This window comes from Melanerpes formicivorus, unplaced genomic scaffold (assembly GCF_026170545.1).
Source record: "Melanerpes formicivorus ecotype bairdi unplaced genomic scaffold, bMelFor1.0.p_v2 SCAF_35, whole genome shotgun sequence".
Taxonomy (NCBI): Eukaryota; Metazoa; Chordata; class Aves; order Piciformes; family Picidae; genus Melanerpes; species Melanerpes formicivorus.
Window position 1 is genome coordinate 5,859,340 of NW_027142387.1, and position 25,806 is coordinate 5,885,145.

Genomic DNA, 25,806 nt, shown 5'->3' on the forward strand with positions numbered 1-25,806 from the left:
ATATTCTTCACAGTGTTCTTAGTATAAGCAGTGAATACAGCTGAGACAGAAATAACCCCTGTTTGAGAAACCCAAGTGCCTGCAGGACAGCTTGCTGTCATTCAAAGGGGAAACAAAGCAGACCTCATTTCACTTTTTGCTGCCATAGTAGCTTTTTATTTTCTGCTTGTAATTTTCTGTGTGTGGAGTGCCACAGCACTGAATATTGGAGCCACTGGGGAGAACAGCGTAGGGCTGGTGGTTGGCAACCATGCTCTGCATAAGCAGTTCCATTAGACTCCTTTTGGTTAAGAGGGGGAAGCTTTGCCCATGAAGCTGTGGCAGTATGAACACACGGGCTTCACTTGGCCAAGTGTGCACCTTCCTAGCCTGGCAGAGGTTGTCAGCTTGGTGGCTACCTGGTCCCTTATTGGAAATTATTTGTGCCCCATGAGGTTATGTCTAACCAGGATGTAACTGCTTCTGACCAGTGTAACCTTACACAGAATCATAGAGTGGCTCAGGTTGGAAGGGCTCTCCGAGCACCTCCTCCAAACCCCCCACCATAGGTAGGGACACCTCTCGACTAGACTCAGCTGCTCAAGGCCTCATCCAGCCTGGCCTTGAACACCCCCAGAGAGGAGGCATCCACAGCCTCCCTGGGCAGCCTGTTCCAGAGTCTCACCACCCTCCTACCGAAGAACTTCTTCCTAAGCTCCACTCTAACCCAGCTCTCTCTCAACTTCAAACCATTCCCCCTTGACCTGTCTATAGACAGCCTCATGAAACGTCCTGTTTCACTTTGTGCCCAAACTGAATTCTGCATCCTATCTTCTGGCTCAGAACTGTCCAAGAGAGGAGGTTTTCAGTAAAAATAATATTCTTCCCAGAACTGTCTGTGTAAAAGCCAACTCTTGCACATTCCAAGTAACTTTTCTTCTCCTCCTTTGTTATGGGACTTGGTAGTGCTGGAAAATCTTCACTATCTGCAGGAATTTAGGATTGTTAGAGCTCTACAGCACTGATCTTTTCCTGATGGATTACTCATTGATAACAGTTGCATACTTTACATTGAGGAAAAAGTGACTGTGAAGTGGTAGAACGTACAGACATAGTGAGCAGAGGAGGTTGGAGGTGTGAAATACAAGCACAGACAATGCTGGTAAAAGAAAGGTGGGACAGGGGACAGATGAGTAGGAGAGTAGGAGGAAAAAAAGCAAATGATAGACTGCAGAGCTACAGGCTGGGGTCAGAGTGGCTGGAGAGCTCCCAAACAGAGAGGGACCTGGGGGTGCTGATTGACAGATGCCTAAACATGAGCCAGCAGTGTGCCCAGGTGGCCACAAAGGCAAGTGGCATCCTGGCCTGCATTAGGAATAGTGTGGCCAGCAGGAGCAGGGAAGTCATTGTGCCCCTGTACTCTGCTTTGGTTAGGCTGCACCTTGAGTACTGTGTCCAGTTCTGGGCCCCTCAGTTTAGGAAGGATGTTGACTTGCTGGAGCATGTCCAGAGAAGGGCAACAAGGCTTGGGGAGAGGCCTTGAGCACAAGCCCTATGAGGAGAGGCTGAGGGAGCTGGGATTGTTTAGCCTGGAGAAGAGGAGGCTCAGGGGTGACCTCATTGTCCTCTACAACTACCTGAAAGGTGGTTGTAGCCGGGAAGGGGTTGGTCTCTTCTCCCAGGCAACCAGCACCAGAACAAGAGGACACAGTCTCAAGCTGTGCCAGGGGAAGTTTAGGCTCGAGGTGAGGAGAAAGTTCTTCACCGAGCGAGTCGTTCGTCATTGGAATGTGCTGCCCAGGGAGGTGGTGGAGTCACCGTCCTTGGAGGTGTTCGAGAGGAGATTGGACGTGGCACTTGGTGCCATGGTCTAGTCATGAGGTCTGTGGTGACAGGTTGGACTTGATGATCTTTGTGGTCTCTTCCAACCTTAGTGATACTGTGACTAAGTGTTTAGAAGATTAATTACCTCCAGTGTCCTACCTACCTAATTAATTACCTCTAGTATCCTGTCCAAAAAAAAATTATCTTCAGGCTTGAACTTCACCTCCATAGTGAACACCAAGCAAGTGGAAGAAAGTAGAGCTAGGAAACACTTAACCAGCACCCATTTTCAGAGTCTTGGAGGTGTTATGTCCCACCTGCTCTTGGAGTGATCAGCACAGTGTGTGTCTGCTGTGGCTGTGTGGTTCAGAGTGCAGCTTTCCAAGCTCAGGTAAGAGCAGCCTCCGTGCTGAGGGAGACAATAAACTCCAAAGGAATACTGGCTGCTATTACAGCCATACAAGATTTGGGTTCTTGGAGTAATGGCTGTGTTCTTCAGGCAAGAAACTGAGTCATAACCATATTTTAATTTGAGCTGCTGAGAAGCCTTCCATTAGGAATCTGTGGTTGATCCCCACCTTGACAGGGCTTTCTGCAGGACAAGAAATACCTTGTGTAGCTGTCCCTGAATACAGAACATTGTGCTGGTGGCAGCCTTCTTTTTAACCACTGAATTTTATGCTCTTTCTTCAGAGGATGTACTGAGTAAAGATGCTGGGGAGTGTGCAATATGCCTGGAGGAGCTGCAGCAAGGAGATACGATAGCACGGCTGCCTTGTCTCTGCATATATCATAAAGGGCAAGTATTCCTCAGGGTGTGGGTAGTCATCCAGCAGGTTGCATTTATAGGTAACCCCTCTTAAGGGGTGCTTAAGATGAGCACTAAAACTTAGCTGCTTTTCCCACTAACAGAAACCCCACCCCAACCAGCAAAGAAATAACAGCAGGAACCCTCAAGATGTTTTTTAAATGGCCTCTTTCTGCATCTCCACCAATGTATTGGAAGTAATTTTTCCCTTCCATGGTCATCTTTATGCTTGCAGGAAAAGCCTGCAGGAAAAAATAAGGGAGGAGGAGTGGACATCATGGCTGGGGAGCTTGGGGTCTGTTTAATTAACTTCTATCAAATGCTGGCAGACATGGGTGGGAGCTGGGGGGAAACACTTTCTAAACCCATTGCCTGTTTGTTTTCATGAATCTCTGTTACTACATGAAGTAAAACATGAGTAAAGATGATACAAGCAAGTGAAGTGAGCAGTGTATAAAAGCAGTAACTCAGCAAATGCTTCACAACTGGGAAATGTAGTTTATCAACAAAGAAATCGGTTTCATTTCCAACTATTAGTGTGGTTTGGGGGTTACTGATGTTTCCTGGTGATATTTGTATGTACATACACTCCTTTGCATGATGCCAAATCCTACTAGTCATTGAAATGATGATTAATTTATATTGGTATCTTACTGCTCAGTGTTGCTGAGATACTGATGGCCAATTCTTTTTCTTCTTTGTCTTCCATCCAACAGCTGCATAGATGAATGGTTTGAAGTAAATAGATCTTGCCCTGAGCATCCATCTGATTAAGACCAGATTCATGATTTTAGGTAATACACCTTTCTAGACATGTCCATTTCAACAATAAAAGGAAATCTTAAGTATCTGCAATAACTCACTTGTGAATTTGTTACCAACTCAGAACTGCAGGATTGCTCAGTAAGTATTCATGTGTGTTGCCGTATCTAAAAGGTTTCTGCATCCTTTACGTGGCAGGGTCTGAAATGATGTATTCTGGGAAGTGGCAAGTCAGTGGCAGTAAAGTTTCAGCATTAACATTTAAAGAGTTTTGGGTGTTTTTTTCCTGTGAAAATGAAACAAGATGAAGAAACCACAATTTTGTAGTTTAGGGTTGTTCCATGAGCATTTATTTCTGACAGAAAACTTCTGGAATCACATGAAAACCATGAAATTAGATATTTTCAAAGCCACTTCCATGTTAAAGCATTCCAGAATGTTTTAAATACAAAGGATCATAGAATGGGTTGGGCTGGAAGGGACCTCTAGAGGTCATCTCCAACCTCCTGCAGTCAGCAGGACATCCTCCAAGACTTCTGCAGCCTGATCCTGAATATCTCCAGGGATGGGGCCTCAGATATCTCCCTGGGCAACCTGCTGCAGTATTCCAGCACCCTCATGGTGCAGAACTTGTTCCTTACATCCAATTTAAATCTGCTGTGCTCTCATTTCAAACCACTGCCCCTCATCCTGTCCCTGCAGGCCTTTGCAAACAGTCCCTCTGCAGCCTTCATGCAGGCTCCTTCAGGTACTGTCAGGCTGCTGTTAGGTCTGCATGGAGCCTTCTCTTCTGCATGCTGAACAACCCCAGCTCCCTCAGCCTGTCCTCATAGCAGAGGTGCTCCAGCTGCTGATCATTTTTGTGGCTGCCTCTGGACCTTCACCATCAGGTCCATGTCCTTCCTGTGCTGAAGGCCCCACAGCTGGACACAGCACTGCAGATGAGGTCTCAGAAGAGCAGAGCAGAGGGGCAGAATCCCCTCTCTCCATCTCAAGCAAGGCTGCCATTGGCCTGAACTGCATGGCCAGCTCATTGCTGGCTCATGTCCAACTTCTCCACCACCAGCAACCTCAAGTCCCTTTCTTCAGGGCTGCTCTCAATCTCATCACCCCTAGCCTGCATTGATATCTAGGATTGCCCCAACCTCGGTGCAGGGCCTTGCACTTTGCATTATTGAACCTCATGAGATTCTCCTCAGCCTTCCTCTCCAGCCTGTCCAGGTCCTTATGAATGGCACCCATCCCATCCTTGAGACTTACCAACCTCACCACTCAGTTTGGTACCACCTGCAAACCTGCAATAACTTGATTGTTAACATTCTATGCATCCCATCTCACAGGAGCTCACATTTCTCCAGCTTACAGTTTGTGTTCATGATTGCACAGCTGCAGTCAGTGTCCAAGGTTTAAAGGATTGTTTTATTCTTTAGTGGACTGCTTCAAAAACTTCATCTTACATTAAAGGACTGCCCCTAAGCATTGCAACACTCCCAGCAGTCACCAGAAATCTTAAGAGAAATGGAGATATATGAAGCTCTGGCTGGTAGTTGAGGCTTTGGTTTTGTTGTTCTGATGAAAAGTGGAAAAAAAATATCATCATCTAAAGACTTCATTGTGGGCATGTTTCTGTTAATTTGTTTCACTTTGCTTCAGGAGTCTAAATTGCAGCTCCCAGTGCAGTGCTGTGCTTGTTGCAGGGGTAGCAGAGACAGCCTGAAGGAAGGAGGAATTGTTTTCACCCCAAGGTAGTGTTAACCAAAATGAATCACCCTGTGTTGCCCCCAAGAAGTGAGCTGTGGAAGACAGCCCACATGCTGTTTCTGAACACATCTGTCTCTGTACATGCTCGTGGTTGTCTAACCTCATGTTAAACTCCATTTGCTTTTCTTCCCAGCAGAGACGGTGCTAACTGGGGGCTTAGGGAAGAGGGGAAGGAAAGCACAGTGGTTGTGCTCCTGCCGTGTGTGTGATGAACTGAAATAGCTGAAGTGATGGCACTTTGTCTTCTGCTTTTTCAATAGCTGCTTCCACTGATCAGACAACATAGGAGATGCGAGGGTCCCTTGCTGAGCACAGCATGCCTGGCTTGAGATCTGCAGTTCTTTGTGGCTGAAAAAAAGGCAAAGATGGACAGTGAGACGGGAAGAACACTGCAGACAGCAGTTCCTTGCCGGCAGAGCTGGGTCCACCAAACACTCATGCAAAGGACACACAGGGCTTTGGAAGGTGCTGCACGCTGGGTAACAATCAACTCCCCACAGACATTCCTGACACTCTTTTGTACCGAAGGCCAAAGTTCCTCGTTTCAGCCTCACTTGTGGTTCTGTGAAGAAGCAGGTTATTGGACATGTTTGCTGCTGCCTCAGGTGGGAGTGGAGACATGAGACCCGTGCTGGCTGAGCCCCTGGCAGGAGGATGGCCCCGCTTTGGAGTGGGAATGTTTTCACCTTCTTGTTGGCTGAAGAAGAGTAAATGGCAAACTAAATATAATCTAACAGTGTGACCTTAACTTGCTGATTTCACACTCTGGTTTCTGTTCTCTTTTTTCAAGAACAAAAAAAAACCAAACACTTCTCTGCATAGGAACATGAGATTTCCAAACTTTCTAACTAAACCTTTGTCACAATGCAGTCCAAAGAGTGAAACCAAGGCAGGGAACTGATGTATGTCCATCACGCTAGAGGTCGAAATCTGCACATCGTATTGCTGTTTAATTAACTCAAACTTCTCTTTTACTGCTTGTGAGTAACAACAACAACAAAATAATGCAGCAAAGCAAACTCTTTAACAGCTATGCAACTTTTTTTTTTAAACTAGGAAAAGAAAACAAGACAAATAATGACCAGTTTCAAGTGCTGCCAGTTAAGGTAATCTGTTTAACGGGTATTTTTTTAAAGGTGTTTCAGGTAATTATTGTTTTATTTGTACTACTCTCATGTCCAGGCTGCCTCCTGAACTGCAAACATGGGCACAGTGAGAGGTTTTTAATAGGCATAGGGTGAAATAACATCGAGGTGGGATTTGTGTTTAGGTTTTTTTCAAACACACAGAGTTTTTTTATTTCCTTATTTGAATGTCTTAGGGTTTGCGTTTTGTTTTTTTAATGGCAAGATCCGTCGTTCTCTGCATCCTTGGCCTCTTCACGGGGAGACCAGCACCTGACAGCCTGCTTTGTGGCTTTGTTTTGGTTTCATTTTGGTTAATTTATTAATTATTTTCCTGGTTTAGATATTGGCCTAAGCAGGGCTCTGCAGGGTGCAGTAGAACCGTGGAGAAGTTCCCATAAAGTATCAGTTAAAAAAGAAAGCAGGGAAAGGGGGGGGGTGGGGAGAGGTGAGAATAAAAGAGATAATAAACTGGAACACATATCAGGGCACAGAAGCATCGTTTTTATATCAAGAATTAATCAGAGTAGAAATCTGAATAGATTGAGTCATCTGAATTTGCCAGCACAGGGAAGAATTTCTGACTATTCTTTGTTAGGGACAGCATTTTTAGTGGGTCTTCATAATTAAAGAAATTGTACAATGCTTGGGACATTTTTTTCTTCTACACACAGAATTCTGCTTTTCTTATTTATTTATTTTTCCAAAGAGTTGTTTCTCTCTTGCAACTGTGATTCATATCAAAAAGGGCAAAGAACAAGAGCAACTGCTGCTATCTGGAGAACAAGTGCAGTGCGTGCTGTTCAACTCTCCTGTCTTGCTTGCAGAGCATTTCTTGCCAGGGTCACACTTTCTCCTGAATGTTGCTCTGTAAAATGCCTTTGGCATACTGCAAATCTGAAGGAGTCCAAACTAGCTGATTGTCATCATCCCCCCTGCAGTTTCTGTATTTTTTGGGCTTGCATCACTAGTTTCAGCTGAGCCTGTAACTGTGGGGCCCTGTTGTATTCTCTCTTTCAGTGGGAGCAGATTCATTTTGTCACACTTGTGTAGTCATATCCAATGTACAGTTGTTCCCTGTACAGATTCCATTTTTTAGCCAACAATGTTTGTGTTGCCTTGCATTGTCCCGGGGAGGAGGGGGTGGGGGTGTGAGGAATTACAGCACCCTGGAATACTCCAATAGTGGTGTTGCCTGCAGGGCCACTTTTCCAGTGTTTGAAATTCCTGCTGTCTTCTGAAAGGAAAGCATTTGCATCCATTTCGTGTTTACTGTTGGCTTGATGCCTACAGAAACTCACCTGTAGCAATGTAAAGGGCGTAGGTAAGTGTTTTGGTGTCCTGTGCTCTGAGGTCATAGATAGCCTTTGGCTTGGGGATTCAGTAGGTAAATATTCTAAACAGAAATCTGTTTACACCTTAAGCTCTATAGTTCATATTTCTAGTTCCTTTACTGGTTTGGGGTTTTGGGGGGTTTGTGGTTTTTTTTCATTAACCCTTCATTTTCTGTGTTCAGATGCAAGAAGCTGGTTTAAAGACCCAGCAGTTACTTCTGCTGCCCCACATTTAGGAGCAGTGTTTGAGAAGCACACCACGAGCAGCCATGTGTGGTGGTGCAGGCAAGAGGCTGTTGCTGCTTCTGTCAGCACAGCAGAGCAGCAAGAGCCTGGGTTATATGAAGAGCTGCTAGGAGGTCAGCCTTAGATATCCTCATTTGGCATTCTTGGTGTCCATAAATCTATCCTGAAAGCCTATGGGAGGTTTTCTTGTATTAAAACTTGTAATATAGACCAAACCTAGAATGACCCTGGAAGCATGAGAGAGGTTCTGAGGTTTGAAGATGTCTGTGGAGATTCCCCTTTGTTAGCTTTCTGTCACCAGCTGTGCTGGTCAGTTGGCAGCGACCATGCAGCAGCTCTAGTTGCAGGCAACAGCTTCATTTTGCAAACATCCTCACAGTGCTCCTGAATCATTGTGCTTCAGAAGGGGAAAGCAAACACCAAACCAGTCTCAGCTGAGGACCACCACATGAGAAGCAATAACTTGAATTCCAGTGTGATGTGCTTCTTTCTGTAAATACATTGAGATTGCCAATTCTGTGCTGTTTCAGAGTATTTCCTGTCCTTCCCTAAGTATGTAAGGGTGTGGAATCATTCCCATACTCAGGTCTGCCATAAACATGCTGCTTGCCAGAAGGGCCACTGGTATGAGCAAAGCCACATGAGAGGTTGTAGCCAGAAGAGCAGGACGTGTCATGGATTTGCTACAACCCAGCCAAATGTGTTGTGGTTTTTTTTTTTCCTGCAGCAGTCATCAGCTTGTGTCACTTCTTGTCCTTCAGAGTGCTCTGCATGAGAAATTCACAACAGAACTATCTCCAGGGTTCATTTCCTGAATGTAAAACTTAGGATGTTTCTTCATTTAAATTAACCTACTTCTAAAAGCAGGTCGGAGGTGTTTTGGCCTGTGGAGGGGGGCTAGGGAAAGCCCAGTCCTTGCCCTCGGGATGTCTCAAGTTGCATTTGGTTATCTTACCACACAGTGTGGCTGACTTCTCAAGCAGCCACCTCGTGTTTTGTGAAGTCATTTTTCAATGAAGCGCCAGAGCTGCTGCTGAGAGGCGTTCCAAAATGAGCTGGCTCTGGGGCATTACGAGTTGCTGAAGGCTTGCTCAGGTAAACCATTGCAGGAATAGCCCACACCTGGAAAAGACTGGACTTGGGTCTGTCTTTGATCTAGTAGGTTGGCAGTGTACAAGAAGTAGAAGGCAGCAAGCCTGCTAGCCGATCTTTCTGACAGCTTTTAATCTCTGTATGTTTGTTTGAGAGACTTTTGCCCTTGGGCGTGCTTTGGCAAAGATTTTGCAGCGATAAGTAGGGTTTGCTTGGTTCTGGCAGAGTTTCAAGTGTAAGTAACCTGATGTTGCAAGAACATAATCTGTTGCTGAATCCTGCTCCTCTTGTTTTCCCTAAAATCTCTCTCTTTCATTGCTAATTTGTTGTATTTAATAGTACACCCTTCTCAGCCTGACTGGTCACAGGCTCTCAAGGTGTGAAATGCTAACAGAAAAGAGACGTCAAAGCGTGGCTCTGTGTTATTCCTGTGTATGTGAAGCTGAAGTAATCAGGAATTCTCTCCTAGCAGATATTGCCAAAGCATGATAACTTCCAAGGAAGGAGGGAGATGGCTTAGCTGTAGAGGGGGATGTTATGATAGACTAATTAAAGTTCAAAGCTGCAGCATCACACTGAAGGAGCAGAGATCCAGCGTAAACCTCATCACTGGATGGTGAATCGCATTCTGGCTCTCCCTATCCTCCAGCAAGTACCTCAGCGGTAAGGAGCGGAGCGTCCACCTTCCCTTTTCTTACATCATCCTTCCACAGAGCTGCCCACGAGCTAGAGGGAACCGTGTGTTAGCTCCCCTAATGCCACCAGTACACAGGGTGGTAATGGATGTGATGTCTTCCTGCGTTACCTGGAGCAGAAATGGGAATGTCATTTGCAACGTCTGACGTAAGCCATGTCTGTGTGTTGGGTTTGTTTCTTTTTGCCATTGAGCAGTATGATTGCAAGCTGACTTCAGTTGTCCTGAGGTACCCTTTCAGTGGTTTGCCAGTACACAATAATCATGAATGAAAATATTTTTTTATTGATTTTTTTGGGGTGTTTTTTTTTTAGGTTGTCCATTTTAACATTCCATTGGTGTAAAATATGTACAAATACCTGGAATAAATCTTTTGAAGCACAGCTTTCTCCACAGTTCCAAATCATTTGCTTTGCTTTGCTTTTGTTTTTCAAAGCCTTAGTGAAAGAGGCATTGCTGAGGCAGAGCTTCTGTATGCCCGTGCCGCAGACCAAGCTGAAGCAGAGGAAGGAAAAGCAAGGCATGGTGTGTAGTCACAGCTGGAAGAGCAACTACACCTGTCTAGGGTTCCACAGGTAGGAGCTGCAGCCCTTCTGGGCCAGTTCTGGCCTGCAAATTGGCTATGTGACAGGCTGTCATCCAGCTGGTAAAGGACAGCCACGGCAGAGCAAGGCTCATGGAGCTGCTGTCTTGCCAGGGTGGCTGGAGGCAAGGTGATTCTGGTTGATGTCTGCTGGTGATCTTCAGCAGGCGTGATGGTCTTCAAGGTTAGCTTAAATTACAGCTGCTAGGTCTGGAGGTGGTTTTAAGAGAAAGAGGTAGGGAGGAGAAAGTGGATTTCAAACAGCCCTTTCTTATCTCCATCAAAGCATCAAGCTAGCTTCATATACTGCTAGTCCTTCAGTTTCTTCTCCCCAAATACTACTCTAGCTTCTTCCCAAAACACTTCGTTTTCTCTGTAAAATGAACCCCTGCCAGTGAACCCCTGGCTGGGCAGTGTGGATTTCCTTGCCCTCAGTGGTCACCAACACTCTCCTTTCTGTCCCTAAACTGCTGCTTGGAAACTACAACAACAGGCTCCTGCAGAGGTCTGCTTCTAGAGGAGGCAATTTCTGCCCAGAGCAGCAGAAGGCATTAAATTCTCCAGCTGAGTTCCTTGGCAAGGGCAGAGCCCTTTGCTGGTACCTGCCTGGAAACCTCCACCCTGGGCAGCAGCTGCAGCTAAGGCAGGTGTTGGGCTGCCTCCAGTGCTGCCTGTAGCAGCTGGTGTGGGCATGAGACCCACCTGGCTGTGATGTTACTCCCCATCTTCCTGAGGAGCCACAGCCTATGTGGAGGAGTGAGAGAAATGTAGAGGGGGCACAGGTGAGCCATGTGCTCCCAAGCACATACAGGGTTTGGATGGTGTGTGGTGTAAGTCTGCTGGGGTGGGGAGGGTGATTTTACACCCCATCCCTTATACTAGGTGGGAGCAGTGCTGTGGCTGCACTGAGCAAAACCGGAGCGCATTTCACCAAGGTTAGGTGGAGCAAGGGTGGGGAAAATGCAGAGTCCCCTGTGCAGGCAGGGAACTCCTCCTTGTGTTGGTGTGTTGCTTCTCAACCCAGAAGGGTGCTGCTGCCAGCAGGCTGGTGGGAGCTGCTGGTGGGATGTGATGCAAGGATTTATGGCACAGGTTCCTCCGAGGCTGCCTGCCTGTCCTTGCTCGTTGTGGTGTTGAGAGAAGCCTGGTGTGGCCAAGGGCTGCTGAAGCACAGTGACACTTACAACTCTTGGCAGTTCTCTCCATGGGAGGTGGCAGTGTTAATGCATTCATTACTGAAGTCTGCACTAAAAGACAGTTGGATGCAATTAATGAGGAATATGCTCAGAGCTCCTCTAACTTTCCCCCTCCACCCCAATCACCTTGTGGGGAGCCTGAATTCTTCCTGCCAGGAATTCCCAGGGTTTTCTCTTCAATCTTGAGCCATATGATGGAAGCAACTGGTAACTAGAGCTATGTCTGGCTTTGCATCGGAAAAAAAATCTGCTGGAAGTCATTCCAGTGCAGTAGGTGCAGGATTTCATGTGTGGAATTTCCATGTTGGCATCCCTTGGTAGCAAGTCCTGCCCTCTTGCCTAGAGCTGGCATGTGGGATGTGCCACCTCTGCCCCAAGTTGCTAGGCCTGGGGAGTGAGCTGGGCAGCAATGCTGGCCCTAGGCTGTTCCTGGGGGCTGTCAGCATGAGATGGTGATGCTGCAGGTGTGTGCTGGCCCCACAACTGCATGCTGTTGATTGGTGCAGCCAGTGGTCCATACCCACCTCGGGATGTTGGAGATGATTTCAGCAGGAAGGAGAGCAAGATGTAGCCTGCGGCAGAGAGAGCAGGGAGGCAGGCAAGAGTCCCCTGCAGCAGCTGGAGCTAAAGCAGGGTGGTTTCTGCCCTGGCTTTTGAGTCCCCTGTGCTGGAAGGTCTCCTTCTGAGGCTATAAGACCTGAGCAATGTCTGCACCTGGAGGCATGCAGGCTGGAGCCTGCAGATCTCTGTAAACATCCCCTGGCATGTTTATTCAGCTGAGGAGGTTCCTTGCTTCATCCCACCCCACAGGGAGAAGGATGCCTGTGTCCAAATAGCCAAACGAGGCGTTGGAGGGCACTGCTTGTGAGGCAGGGTGCAGCTTGTGCCTACCATCTCTTTGCCAGCCAGCAGACAACAAATGGCCTCAGCAAAAGCCAAGTGAGATGGAGTGTGCCTGCCCTGCTTTAACAGGGCATCTGTTTTCTGAGGGGATGAGATCAGGGATGTGTGAGCAGGGAGGAGGGTTTGACATAAATAAATAACTACACAAAGCCCATCCTCAGCTGACGCAAGATGACTCACTCCTTGTAAAGGCAGGAGCCGAGAGGAGGCAGACATTAAAAGCACAGGGAAACTGCAGGCACTTGGTGCCTCTCTGGATCTGACCTATTCTCTTTTGAGTCATCTTCTGTGCCTAGCTCCTGCCCTGCTTTTCATCTTCACCCTGGTTCCAGATTTCTTCCTTTGACTGTGTGTCTAAATTTCACCAAAGCCGTTGTGCCCCCAAGCCCCTTCCCTGCTTCTTGAAGATGGCTTCAAACAGAAGGAAAAGGAAAATACCAAGCCTTGGTCAAGCTTTGTCACCAAGCACGAAGACCACTGTGGGGCCATCCCTTCTCTAAGCAGCAATGAGGCATCCTCAGCCCCCTGCCCCAGTGGGCCTGAGGAAGCAGCTTTCCTCTTTACCTGGGCTAGGACTGGCATCTACCAAACTGAGGATGACAGAGTCTGGCAGGTACTGGGAGCTGTTTGCTCCACTCCTTGAGGTCCAAGTCTCCTGGCCTGCAAGGCTTTAGCAGCTCATGAAGTTGCTGCCTTTGGTGTACAGTTGGGCATAATTTAGTTGTCTGCAAAGGGTCTGCTGGAGCTCTGGCTGTCTGCCATGTGTGAGCAAAGGGGACACTTCTGCACCAGGGCCAGGCTGGTGACAAACTATGTGGAGCTGGGCTTCAACCTGCCATCACTCACTCTGAGGCCCTCTTCAAGCTGCTGCAGCCCTGTAACCAGTCCTGTCCCTGATCTAGTTGAAGGGGTCCCTCCCAACCCAATGCAATCCCATGACTCTGATGCATCCATTTCTCAACAACCACCAAGCCCTGTCTTCAAGGCTGCCTGTAGCAAGTGGAGAAAGAAAAGGCCCAATTTCTAGGCAGGAGAAAGGTTTTCATGTTCAAACCAGCAGCACCACACAACTATTCTACGGAGATCCTGTAATCATTTCCAGTTCTGAAGCGGACAATCCAGTGGGCTTGGGGGGTTTGTGCATCTTGCCCCCTTTCTTGCACAGGTATTTGTGTGTGTGTATATTTAATGGATAAAAAGAAGTTGGAGGATACTTACCCAAGTTTGGATTTATTCTGTACACTGAAGTTATCAAAATGCAAGCACCTGCCAGCAGCTTTGCTCTGTAGTGCTTTGCATTCCAGCTTCAAAGCACCACACAAACATCAACTTCCCACTCAGCAGAAGGGTTAGGAGTAACAGAGAGTCCTGGCTCAAAAGCAGATGATCCGCTCTTCACTTTCAAAAGCTTTGGCCTCTTCCGGGCTGAATTGGTTCCCGTTCAGACTGCAGAGGAAAACCAAAAGGTGTGAGGCTGCTGCCCATCCCATATCACATCACCCATCGTTTGTTTTTCAAAGGTTTTGGAGCAGAGCTCACAGCTGTGCAAGGCCAGGAGCTGCATGCTTCTAGGGGAAGCTGGGAACTGGCCACAGAGCTGCTACTCCCAGGCTGCTTCCTCAGGAATAAAATCTGAACCCACAGCTAAACTTCACTGAGCTAAAATCAATGTTGGACACCCAGCTGTTGCCATTTCAGCAAGCAGCTAAAAGTCCTCAGGATGGAGTGAAATTTAGCCTGCAGAGCATCTTGTGTCCTCCCTAACAACATGGGAAGAAAACTCCGTGAAGAACATTGGCACTACTGCTCTGAAATGACTTAGAGCAAACTCTTCAAGTCTTACTAGAGAATGTTAATCTATGCTAATGTTCACACCTTGGACAAGGAGCAGCCTCCTTCCAGCAACATTGAAACAATTTAGACTTAGGAAATTATGGTCTGAAAAGCCAGGCAAGAATCAAAAGACAGATTCAGGGGAGATGTAGACCTGGAATGGGTCAAAAATGATCAGGGGCTGGAGCACCTCTGCTATGAAGACAGGCTGAGGGAGCTGGGGTTGTTCAGCCTGGAGAAGAAAAGGCTCCAGGCAGATCTAACAGCAGCCTGCCAGTACCTGAAGGGGGCTACAAGAAGGCTGCAGAGGGACTGTTTGCAAAGGCCTGCAGGGGCAGGATGAGGGACAATGGTTTGGAATGAGAGCAGAGCAGATTGAGATTGAATGTGAGGAACAAGTTCTGCACCATGAGAGTGCTGGAACACTGCAACAGGTTGTCCAGGGAGGCAGCTGAGGCCCTATCCCCAGAGATATTCAAGGTGAGGCTGGAGAAGGCTCTGAGCAAGCTGCTTTAGTGGAGGATGCCCCTGCTGAGTGCAGGGGGTTGGACTGGGTTACTTTTGGAGGTCCCTTCCAGCCCAAACCATTCTATGATTCTATGAATTGACAGCTCTTCTGCAGATGAAAGCTGCCAGTGGCCTTTGAAAAAAGCATCTTTCACATCTCCAGGGAATCCAGTAGTCAGACAGTGAGTCACTGTCTTTCTGAGCAAGAACCCAGTGTCCTTTCTCCAAAACAAATATATACACTTCAAACTAAAGTTCACAATCAGTAATAAAGCAGCAGTGCTAAACCCAGCAAAGTTCTATTGACTCCTGAGCTCCCTGGGGTGAGGGAAGTAATGTGGCATTTGGCTTTGTGCCCTACAATGCCCAGGTATGATTATGGAATGCCCATCTAATCTCAAACAAACATTTCACATGAAGTTAATCTTCTTGTAGCTTAGCATTTGCGGAGCGCTTGGAGCACCGCCCGAAGAAAATCCAGGCACAAATTCTACCAACCAATTTACTCATGCTCATTAAATGGAACCCGCTCCTGCTTGCTGCAATTTGGCTCCTGAAAAGCGTGGAAAAAAAATCAGAAGCAGCAAAACTTGGCTTAAAAATGTAGGTCCCAGTTCTGCAAGCACCCAGTCTGTGACTCTCTGGTGCAAACAGATCATAGAACCCTGGAACTGTTTGGGTTAGAAGGTGCCTGCAAAGGTCATCGAGTCCACCCTCCCTGCACTCAGCAGGGATATCCTTCACTAGAGCAGCTTGCTCAGAGCCTTGGCCAGCCTCACCTTGTGTATCTCCAGGGATGGAGGTACTCAATGACCTCCCTGGGCAACCTGTGGCAGTGTTCCAGCACCCTCACGGTGCAGAACTTGTTCCTAACATCCAATCTAAATCTGCTTTGCTCTCATTTCAAACCATTGTCCCTCATCCTGTCCCTGCCTGCCACTGTAACACACAGAGAAGTTCCAGTACCAGGAGTAATTTTACCTGTTTGGAGCCCATAGCTGGAATCCTTGCCTCTCAGAACCTTGCTCTAAATTCTTTTTTTTTAGGCTGGAAAATAGTAATGCAAAAAAGTGCTTCAAGGAGAAAGTAAGTTTAGAAAGTGAGCCTTTGAGGAAGGGATCTTTACCAGATTTCCTTAATAGTTGTGTTCTCCTTGAGTGCTTCACTGAGGTGCTTCACCCCTTTGGCTGTAATCTGATTCTGGATAAGCCTGTGGGGATAAAAACAGCATTTCACCTTAAACCAACATGGAACTAACTTACAACACCTGGACACTCTGCATTCAGCCTGCTGTCACAGAGCAAAGCTGTCTGTATGCCTCAAGGTGATGGCTGCGAGGTTGGCATGCAGCACTGCTCAGATGTCACACAGGTACCTTCAGAAACAGAGCCCAGAATCTTTGCCTTTTCCTTCTAATCTTGCAGGTGGTTGCATTCTGGAGATACTGATCTTGGTCACACAGCTGGCAAGTTTCAGCTAAGGACTCTACTGCTATGGGGTTGTGATATTTGGACTCTTGGAGACAGCCTAACCGTGTAGCTCTCTTTTCTTATGAAGACCACTAACATAGTCAACTTTGATAAAAGAGTTGAATGTTGCTAGACATTTCCTTCTAGGAAGGACTGCATTTCTTCCAGGGTGGGTTTTTTTTTTTCTTTCCAAATATGCCTTTCACTTATTGAATCCCACTGCATGTTCTGTAGATAAATGTTTTTGCAATATTGCATGATCAAAGTCAAGGGGAATATGGTCTTTGCCCTCAGTGGAGGAAGTCTTGGACCACAAAATAGGAACTGTCACTGATACACCAACTTGGAAATAACACATGATTCAAAACTGAGAATCAAGAGTCCAAAGAAAATGCTTCTCATTTAAAAAGTAATAAAAAGTTGAAGTATGTAGAAGTGTTTTAGCAGCTGTGATCTAGAGACTGCCAAACCCTCCTGTCTTGTTGGTCAGCCCTAGAAGATGCCTGCAAAAGGCAGCGCTCAGTTTGACTCTGGTGTGAGCAAGTGCTGGTCCTAGTGAAGACATCTTAGCAGCTATAAAGTCTCATCTGAGCTGAGGGAAAATAAAAGTGATGCAGAAGATCCTCAAAGTAGCACAAGTGATGAAGCAGCAGCCCCTTCCATAGTATAATGATAAAGAATCATGAGCACAATATTCCATTGGATTCATTATATTCTATCTTAATCATAATATTCTGTTCTAGTTGTCTGCTTGTATTTCTTTTTGAAACTTTTGTCTTTGAGGCCAGGGCAGTTCCCCTAAGGAGAGATTAAATCAATTAGTGGCTTGAAATTTGCTGGGACGCACAAACAGCTTCACCTCTTCTCTGTGTGAAAGCAGGTTCCAAATGCTAGACAGCAACTCGATTAACTTGCCATTAGAACTGTCCACAGCCAGTCAGCTGGATCAGGACCATGCACAGAAAGCTTACTGTGACCTACATAGACTTGGAAGGGGAAGTTTTAATGCAATGAATGCCAAAGAGCCATGGCTCTTTGGAATGTAGCTCACCATAAATGCACCAGCTTCTTGTTGACCTTCAGCATCTCTGCAAAACTCATTGCCGCCTCATCATCCAGCTCATTTTTAGTCAACCTAAGTGGGAGAGAAAAGTTTCCCTTAGAATGCTTGTCTGTAAAAGTTTCAGCCAGCCAAAGGGAGATGTCCTGTTCCTGCCCTGAGCAATTTGTAAAGGCTGGACACAAAGAGGTATTGAAGAAAAGCTCTGGAGGTAAAAGAGACAAAAGTATCAGATCTTTATTTCTCAGAGTAGTGTGCTAGTGATACCTTCTGATGATGTTTTAGTGTCTACAAGGTGGATGAGGTGTAGTAGAAAAAAAGTAGAGAGGTTGAGACAACACTGAAGAGTTGCAAAAACTAAGGACAAAGAACATGACTTCAGATAATGGAAGTGAGGGAAGATGGGAAAAGCCAGATGGAGGGAGCAGAGCAAAGCATGACATGGGACAGGTGCTGCTAATCCATACTCACATCTACATTCCTCCAAAGGGATGTATCTCATGTCTTGCTAGTGGTGAAAGCAAAGGAGATGAGGGGAAGGAAAGCAGGAGATGACAATGAGATTGCAGAAAATAAAATAAGGCTGCAGCTCTCTCTGGAGAAAGAAGAGAAGCAGATCCCAGTGTCAATTACCAGAATATTCTCACTGAGTTGTTGTGTTGCAGAGCTTCAGCAATGCTTTTGCCTCCCTCTGTGGTGATGCCATTGAGTGCAAGACTGTGAAGCAAAGATAGAAACGTGTAAGAAACAGCCAGCACCCCTTAGTTCTTCTTCCACTGCCAGAGGACATCCTGCACCACCTGCTTCCCACTTGTACAGGTCAGCATTTGGGCATTTCAAAGGCTCACACACTTCACAAACCAGCAAGTCCTTAAGGCTTTTACAAGTGATAAGAGTTCCCAGGCTACAGCCTTAGTGCAGGTCCATCATGTAGGCCCTGAGCTTCCCTGTCACTGACCTGCGCTCTTGGAACTGACAGCTGAGTTGCACTCAGTGCTTTTGAGAGTCAAGACTTCTAACAAGGAGTTGTGCTTAGCAGTACAGGGGTTTTTCCATGCATTTATCATCCCAAATCCCTGTACCAACTGGGCATTTGTTCAAGTCTTTCAGTCACCTGAACACCTAATTCTTCCAAACACCTTCTGCTGTGCATGGAGAGCTGAGCTTTCCATTAGAAACCACAAACATCTCCTAGCCTGCCCTCCCTTCCTTCAACAGATATTGGCAAAATCATCCAGTTGAAGTTATGCTCCAGGCTTTGAGAGTTCAAAAAAGAATTCCACACCCCCCCCAAATACCAGGCCAGAGCCTATAAATAGCATGTGATTTCATAAAAAGGTAGAAATGAGGATCAAGGAGGGCAATGGCACAACAGGTGTTAGGATGAGTCCCTCCCAGCTCCAGCTGAAACTAGGTATCCTCAGTCCATTGTGAATGGGCCTGAAAATGACAAATATCCTGAGGAGAACTGAGGGAGCAAACTGATGTAGGAGGGACTCTCTCACATAATCTTTGCACAAAGCTACACTGGTGCCAACTCTGATTTCAAAACATGAAGCAAGATTAACCAGTGGAAATTACAAAATAAATCCAAGTGCAAGCATACTGCAGAGCACAATTGCAGAATGCTTTGGGTTGGAAGGGACCTCCAAAGGTCATCCAGTCCATCCCCCCTGCACTCAGCAGGGACATCCTCCACTAGAGCAGCTTGTTCAGAGCTTTCTCCAGCCTCACCTTGAAGATCTTCAGGCATGGGGCCTCAACCACCTCCCTGGGCAACCTGTTGCAGTATTCCAGCACTCTCATGGTGCAGAACTTGTTCCTCACATCCAATCTAAATCTGCTCTGCTCTCATCTCAAACCACTGCCCCTCATCCTGTCCCTGCAGGCCTTTGCAAACAGTCCCTCTGCAGCCTTCTTGTAGCCCCTTCAGGTACTGGCAGGCTGCTGTTAGATCTGCCTGGAGCCTTTTCTTCTCCAGGCTGAACAACCCCAGCTCCCTCAGCCTGTCTTCATAGCAGAGGTGCTCCAGCCCCTGCTCATCTTTGTGGGTCTCCTGTCACCCACTCTATCAGCTCCATGTCCTTCCTGTGCTGAGGGCTTCAGAAAAGACTCACCCTGCACAGATGCCAGCAAGGCCTAGCCCTAGCCAGCACAGTTACTCCTCCTGATCTTTGCAAACACATTTACCATCGTGTTTGTTCCTGTCTGAGAAACCCTCAGCTCTGCTTCAGGTACAGAATGTTTCTTTTTCAAGCTTAATGCATCTGGATGGATTCTGCAATTATGGGAAGAGGGCTACTTCAGATAGCTTTTAAGTTTAAACAGATCTAGGTCACTGCACCTGTTTGGCTTTTAATTTTTAAACTCAGCTATCTGCTGGCAGAAGGAAGGACGAGAAGGAAGGACGAGGCACCAGCTCTGAAATGCCAGGAATGGGAAGTGACAGCACTAAGCTCTCCAGAGCTCCCTAAACTCCCCAGCTGCCCTGCTTCTAAAGACACTGGTGTCATGTGCCACCTTGTGGGGAAACCAGGGAGCCTTGTCTGCTGCCTTGCTGTGGAGACAAATATTAGTGCTCACCAGCAAGCCAGGGCTCCAGCTGCACGGAGGGACAGGCAGCCATCTCCACAACCTGCATCTGTAAATCCCTAGCCAGCCTTTGGAAGTCTGTTAGGGAACAGGCTGGTTTACATTGGCTTATCCCTGTGCTGTGCTACCAGCTTCACCCATGCTAAGACCTCCAGAAGGCTACTTTGAGATGAACCCACTCTGCACCCAGCCTAGATTTGTGCCTCAGATTGACCTGGCCCAGATGCAGGACCTTGCACTTTGACTTGTTGAACCTCATGCAGTTGGCATTGGCCCACTTCTCAAGCCTGTCAAGATCCTTCTGGATGGCATCTCATGGCTCCACTGGACTGCAGGATGAGCCTGAGTTTCAGAATGCCCCAGTCCCTATGCAGTTTATCACCTAAAGATTACTTTGCAAAAGCTGCTGCAGCCCATGCCGATTCTGAGCTCATGCTCCCAGATCAAAATGGTACCCACTGACTATGGGCTTCCACATGTGCCAGGAACTCTGTGCTCCATGAGGGGAGGAGGTGCAGATAGAGTGAAGGATGCCAGCCCTGCAGCATTTTTAACTTGCTTACTGGCTTCACAGGGCTTTTGGTTCAATCCAGTCCCCTGCTTACACCACAGGCTGCTGTTACACAGCGAAGGCTGCAGAACCAGATGGCATTCCAAGCTAATTCTTAGTGGGAAGAGCCATCCCTTCAAAGCAGGATGAGAAGGCCAGCACTGTGCCAAGCTGCGTGGTTCCACTGATGTTTTACCTCACATTTGTTAACCTGGGGTGGTTCCTCAGGGCCTCTGCAAATGCTTTTGCTCCTTCATCTCCAACTTGATTACCCCACATCCTGGTGAAGGGAGGAAGACAAGAGATGTCAGGTGTGCTGCCCTACTGCCCTCAGAATTGCACTCTCACCCTTTCCCTCCCCCTCCAATTCCTTCACAGTCATTCAGGCTTGTGAGAAACCTGGCAAGAGTCCTTGTGCTAAGCCAGCCACCTTCCACTCCCTGCACACCACACCACCAGCCTCTGCTGACTCACCAGTACCCTAAGGCACAGTAGCAGCTCTAGGAGACAGCCTGCTGCAGCAGGAATGCTTTTGGGCTCACCTTGTGCTGGCCAAACCCTCTGCAGCCCTAGAGCTTAATGGGCTAAAGGAACTGCCATCATGAATACATCAAGTCCTAAATGCAATCATTTTTCTGCTCAGCATTTCCTCCCCATGCCCCTGCTGCAGCTCTGCTGGTACCTGCTGGGCACAGAGTGGCCTTTGCACAGTGCAAAGTACAGCTCTTGGGAAAGACTTCCCAGAGGCACTGCTGCACAGGGGCCCACAGCCAAATGGGTGACTCTCTGAAGTGACCTGCTCCTACAAGCTTCACTCTCCTTCACAACACTCTGGCAAAATGGTTCAGTGTCACACCCAAGTGCTATCTGCTCTCTTGCCAGCTGACAAGAGGAAAATCAAAAACTCACAGGGGCTCCTCCACACCCTTGTGAGGATCACCGTTTCCAATGGCAAAACAACCCTGGCTACACAGAGGGTTAAGAGAAGGTAAAAGCTGCAGGGATTTGATCAACCCTCACTAGCAGTACCTGCTCAAACCTTTTCTATGCAGACCAGCCACGCAGAAAATTCACCCTGCACTGTGAGGTTTGGAAGCACCTCTGCCGAGGTGTAAGGGGTGGGTTTTTAGCAGAGATCATGGCTTAATGACTCAGAGCCACACTCAGCTTGATGGCAATTAGCTGGCAGCTCTTTTGTAATCAATTGAGCTTTATGGTATCTGCTTCCAGTAAGGTCCCCAGAACTTCTTGTCCTTTAGAGGCCATACAGTTTGTTATGTAAATGCTGAATATATTTGTCTAAACATTTCTGTCCAAGCTATTTTCAGACCATTTGGAGGGACTATTTCCTCCTCCATGGGAGAAAACAAGAGCCCTTCACTGAAACTACAGCAAGTACAACACACCAGGCCCAGTTGAATGACAATGGACTGTCCTTGTGAACTCTTGTGGAACAAGGACATTAAAGGCCACAAAGCTGATTGTTCAACTCTGATTTTCATATTTGAGGGTTACTCTGATACAGAGGTTTGAATTCTATGTCTTCAAGCATTAGATTCTGAGAAAAATGTAGAAAGAAACTGGGGTTTGCCAGAGAGGGGAAAAAAACCAAAGTCAAACCTTCAAGCCCAGCACCTCTCCAGAATACGAGGACAGGGACTAAGAGTTCAGGGTACATTCAGACTGCTCTCCAGTGACAGCAGACTCTTCAGTTAGGGACAGGCTAGAGAGGAGGATGATGGGAATTCCTTTTTGTTCTGCCAGCTTGCAACTTTATCAGACTCGAAGCAGAGGGTGTGACAATGACAACAATGACACTCAAGGTACATTGCCAATAGTCATAAAGCCATTCAGGCTTCAAAACGACCAAAATATCCCTAGAACAGCCCTGCTGCATTAAGGGAAGCAGCTTTACACACTGTCCTCTTGTTAGCTTGCCTCTCCTTTGAGGGTCTGTCACAAGGAGAAAACAAAACACCCAAACAACCCAAAACCAACCACAGCAAAACCCAACCTAAACATGTTGAGGCTAACAAAGCAGCCCTCATTTTCCCTTGGAGTGGAAAATGTGGCTCTGCTTCTGCACCACTTGGCTGTAATGCTGCTGTTGTGGGGGAAGAAATAGCAGAAGGAGAGAAGATAAGGATGAAAGAAGGGATTCTAAGGCATTTACAGATGCCTTGCCAAGCCCAAGCCCTGAGCTCTGCTCGTCAGCACTGAACTTACCCAATTTCAAAGATTGTCTTGCTCTTCTGGATGGCCTGGGCAAGGCACTTCCCTCCTTCACTGGTTATCTTGTTTGCCCCTATCCTGCAGGGAACACATGAACTGGTGACACATCAGCTCTTACACCACCAGCTCAGAAAGCAACCAAGTATTTAAGGCTAATTAACTTTGGAGGCTAGCTACAGTTATCAAAGGCTAACCCAGAGCAAAAGAATGCTGCAGGCATTTGACCTCAGATTAGAAGCCATCATTTTATGTTGTCTTTCACACAGTTTGTATCTCAGCCCTCCACAGCAGAAGTATTTCTGTCAGTTCTTGGGCCTGGTGCTCAGTATGTCAGAAACGAGCTTTAACGAGCTGATCCTCAAAGCCAAGGCTCCCTGCCAAGTTTTCAGTCTAGTTTGTACCACCAGCAGTTGCTACAGAGAGGTGAATTACATGAAGCATATTTCATGATGCCACAAGGAACAACATTTTCTTGATCATGTGGCTGCAGCTGATAACCATAGAATGTGACAATGCCAAGTCTTGCTCTTCAAAGCAGAGGCTGTAGGTAGTGGCACTGGTCAGTGCAGCCTTGACTGTCCCTGGCTGGCACTCTGTTGAAGGCCTGTGGGTTTTCTTTCTGTCCTGTGTGGACCTATCAAATGGCTGGAGTTCAAGGAAGAGATAAGTCTCAACTGCTATACATTGATAGAACAAACCAAAAGCCCCTCAACCCCACTACGTTTGTACCACGTAGAACTGGGGAGTTTGACTGACTTCAGGCAGATGAATAGATTCGGATGCATAGAACAGTCTGGGTTGGATGGGACCTTAAAGATCATCCAGTTCCAACCCCCCCTTGCCATAGGCAGGGACACCTCCCACTAGCCCAGGTTGCTAGTGGGCAAGGACTCATCCAACCTGGTCTTGAATACCTCCAGGGAGGGGGCATCTACAAACTCCCTGGCAACCTGTTCTAGTGTCTGCCCACCTTCGCTGGAAAGAATTTCTTCCTATTCTCCACTCTAAATCTGCCCTCCTCAAGCTTCAATCCATTCCCCTCTCATCCTATCACCACAAGGCCTTCTAAAAAGTCCCTTGTGGCTTTCTTGTAGCCCCCTTCAGGTACTGGCAGGGTGGTCTAAGGCCTCCCCACAGCTCTCTCTTCTACAGGCTGAACAGCCCTAACTCTCTCAGCCTGTCCCCATAGGGAAGGTTCTCCAGCCCTCTGATCATTTTCATGGTCCTCCTCTGGACCTGCTCCATCAGCTCCATGTGCCTCTTATGCTGGGGGCCACCAGAACTGGATGCAGTACTCCAGGTGGGGTCTCATGAGAGCAGAGTAGAGGGGCAGAATCACCTCTCTCTTGCTTGCTGATCACATTTCTGAACACACACTGTACCTCAAAATAATCCCTGGGGCTCCTATGCAGCCTGAAAGTAACCATCTCCACACAGGCTCTTCTGTGTGAGTCAAACAATCCAGCTGCTGTGGCAAAGCAGTGACACATCCTGAGTGCTCCTGGCTTCCAAAACTGCAAAGATTTCTAGTGGGAAGGATGTGGCCAGTGTGGGCTTTCAGAGCAAGTTAGAGACCAGAACCCAAGTGTCCCTGGGTGCTGACATTGCTGTAATTACCTCTGTTTTCTGCTCTGGTCATAATGAACCCATTGGTTAATGATCTACCTTTGTGACAAATCTGTGCTGTGCATGGCCAGACACTGTTTTCTGGGGAAGTTCCAGGAATTACAGGGAATAGCTAATCAAGTGGACTTGGGGAATTCCAGAGTTCAGGTATGACAGTGACACAGTCTGACTCCAGTGGCCCAGAAAAGATGAGATACAAAGAAGTCTGGTACTGAATCCAAGTGAATCTGCCTGTTGCAATGGGCAGCAAGGTTCATGCACCTCTTCAACCTCAGTCAGGTGCCCAGACTGAATTTAGGTAAAGAACAGGTCTTAAGCTCTCCTTTTGCTTATTGCCCTATTCCTACACTAAGGACTCTGGACTCAGCAGTTTCACCTGCTACCATTCACTGCCAGACTACTCTAAAAGAACAGTCAGCTGCAACCTAAGTTATATTTTACTGGAAATATGACCTTTGTCTTTTTTCCACTCTCTCTCCTACTTCAAGTTGCTTTACCTTAGTTAGGATACTGTAGATGGGAGGGGAGAGGGGGCAATAAAATCCAACATACTTAACATATTCAAGGCTTGAACACTCTTCAATGAGTTTTGCAACATATTTGGCTCCAACATCAGTGATTTGATTGTTGTATAAGCTTAAAGAAAAATCAAATTGGACAAAAACAGGTTATTCCTGCTGTTACTTTAATAGTTACAAGCTGAATATTTTATAATGCACACATACCATCAATATTTTCTTGCATGGCTTTGGACACATTCACAGTTGTTTTTATTTCTATTTTTATAGACAATTGATATTGCTGAGGGCTAGATATAAAATACAAGGAGACCAAACTGTAGATCATGGGAGAACAGTTACATGATTGCTTTTTTAATAAGCAGCCTCCCCAAGCAAACAAAGCTTCCCTTTGTTCCTGTGCCAGTACAGAAATAATATTACCACAAGTCAGAAGAATGGGATTTTTTTTGTCTTTTAAAAGTCATTAAATCCCCTTGCAAATATGACTGAAGATCAGAGAGCTCAGCAGATGTGCTTCCATTAGGACACTAAAGAAGGAGGGAGGCAATCCTTGGTATTCACGTTTGCGTCTCCAAAAGTCATTTTTGTGTGGCTGCTTAGCCAGGAGCAGGCAGGGCTGGTGGCCCAAAGCTGGGTTCTTTACCCAGTGTGCAAAGATCAATCAACACAAAGAGCTGAGATTTGTAGAATTCATAGAATGGTTTTAAGTTGGAAGGGATCTCAAAGATCATCCAGTTCCAACCTCCTGCCATGGGCAGGGACACCTACCACCAGCCCAGCTTGCTGAAGGCCTCACCCAACCTGGCCTTGAACCCCTCCAGGGAGGGGGAATCCGCAACCTCCCTGGGCAACCTGTTCCAGTGTCTCACCACCCTCACTGAAAAGAATTTCTTCCTAATCTCCAGCCTAAATCTGCCCTCCTCAAGCTTAAAGCTGCTTCCTCTCGTCCTAAAGCCCTGAGTAACATCTGAACTCAAAATGCTGCTTTTCTTACGTGCAGCAAATGAGGAGCTAGCCGTGGCTACCAGTCCACCTTTGTGTGCCAGTACTGTCAGCAGTGCAGCATTAGTTTCTAGTATCAATATCTAGTGTTTTGCTCCCAATTGATAC

At 47.0% G+C, this 25,806-nt stretch overlaps 2 protein-coding genes across 10 annotated transcripts in view; one reads left to right on the top strand and one right to left on the bottom strand.

Annotated features, from left to right (window-relative positions):
- ZNRF2 (zinc and ring finger 2) overlaps positions 1 to 10,007 on the top strand; it is a 51,675-nt gene extending 41,668 nt beyond the window's left edge. Inside the window, exons 3-6 of one of the 3 annotated variants that reach the window (XR_010989584.1) lie at positions 2,497 to 2,602; positions 3,328 to 3,405; positions 5,027 to 5,118; positions 5,395 to 10,007. Coding sequence is in view for 2 of the 3 variants with exons in the window: in XM_068156998.1 (XP_068013099.1) it covers positions 2,497 to 2,602; positions 3,328 to 3,385 (164 nt within the window). In the remaining variant the exon portion in view is untranslated. Of the gene's footprint in view, positions 1 to 2,496; positions 2,603 to 3,327; positions 3,406 to 5,026 lie in introns of all 3 variants that reach the window. The other 2 variants (XM_068156998.1, XM_068156997.1) reach the window with 2 other exon arrangements.
- The window catches only part of NOD1 (nucleotide binding oligomerization domain containing 1), a 34,158-nt gene continuing 13,748 nt past the window's right edge, over positions 5,397 to 25,806 (bottom strand). For 3 of the 7 annotated variants that reach the window (XM_068156990.1, XM_068156989.1, XM_068156995.1), the window contains 9 exons: positions 24,728 to 24,811; positions 22,544 to 22,627; positions 20,514 to 20,597; positions 17,809 to 17,892; positions 17,167 to 17,250; positions 15,773 to 15,856; positions 15,628 to 15,693; positions 13,525 to 13,752; positions 9,890 to 11,454 (listed from right to left, as the gene is read on the bottom strand). In XM_068156990.1, coding sequence (XP_068013091.1) covers positions 13,680 to 13,752; positions 15,628 to 15,693; positions 15,773 to 15,856; positions 17,167 to 17,250; positions 17,809 to 17,892; positions 20,514 to 20,597; positions 22,544 to 22,627; positions 24,728 to 24,811 — 643 coding nt within the window. In that variant the 3' untranslated portion in view covers positions 9,890 to 11,454; positions 13,525 to 13,679. Of the gene's footprint in view, positions 5,483 to 9,889; positions 11,455 to 13,524; positions 13,753 to 15,627; positions 15,694 to 15,772; positions 15,857 to 17,166; positions 17,251 to 17,808; positions 17,893 to 20,513; positions 20,598 to 22,543; positions 22,628 to 24,727; positions 24,812 to 25,806 lie in introns of those variants that run through there. The other 4 variants (XM_068156993.1, XM_068156992.1, XM_068156991.1 and 1 more) reach the window with 4 other exon arrangements.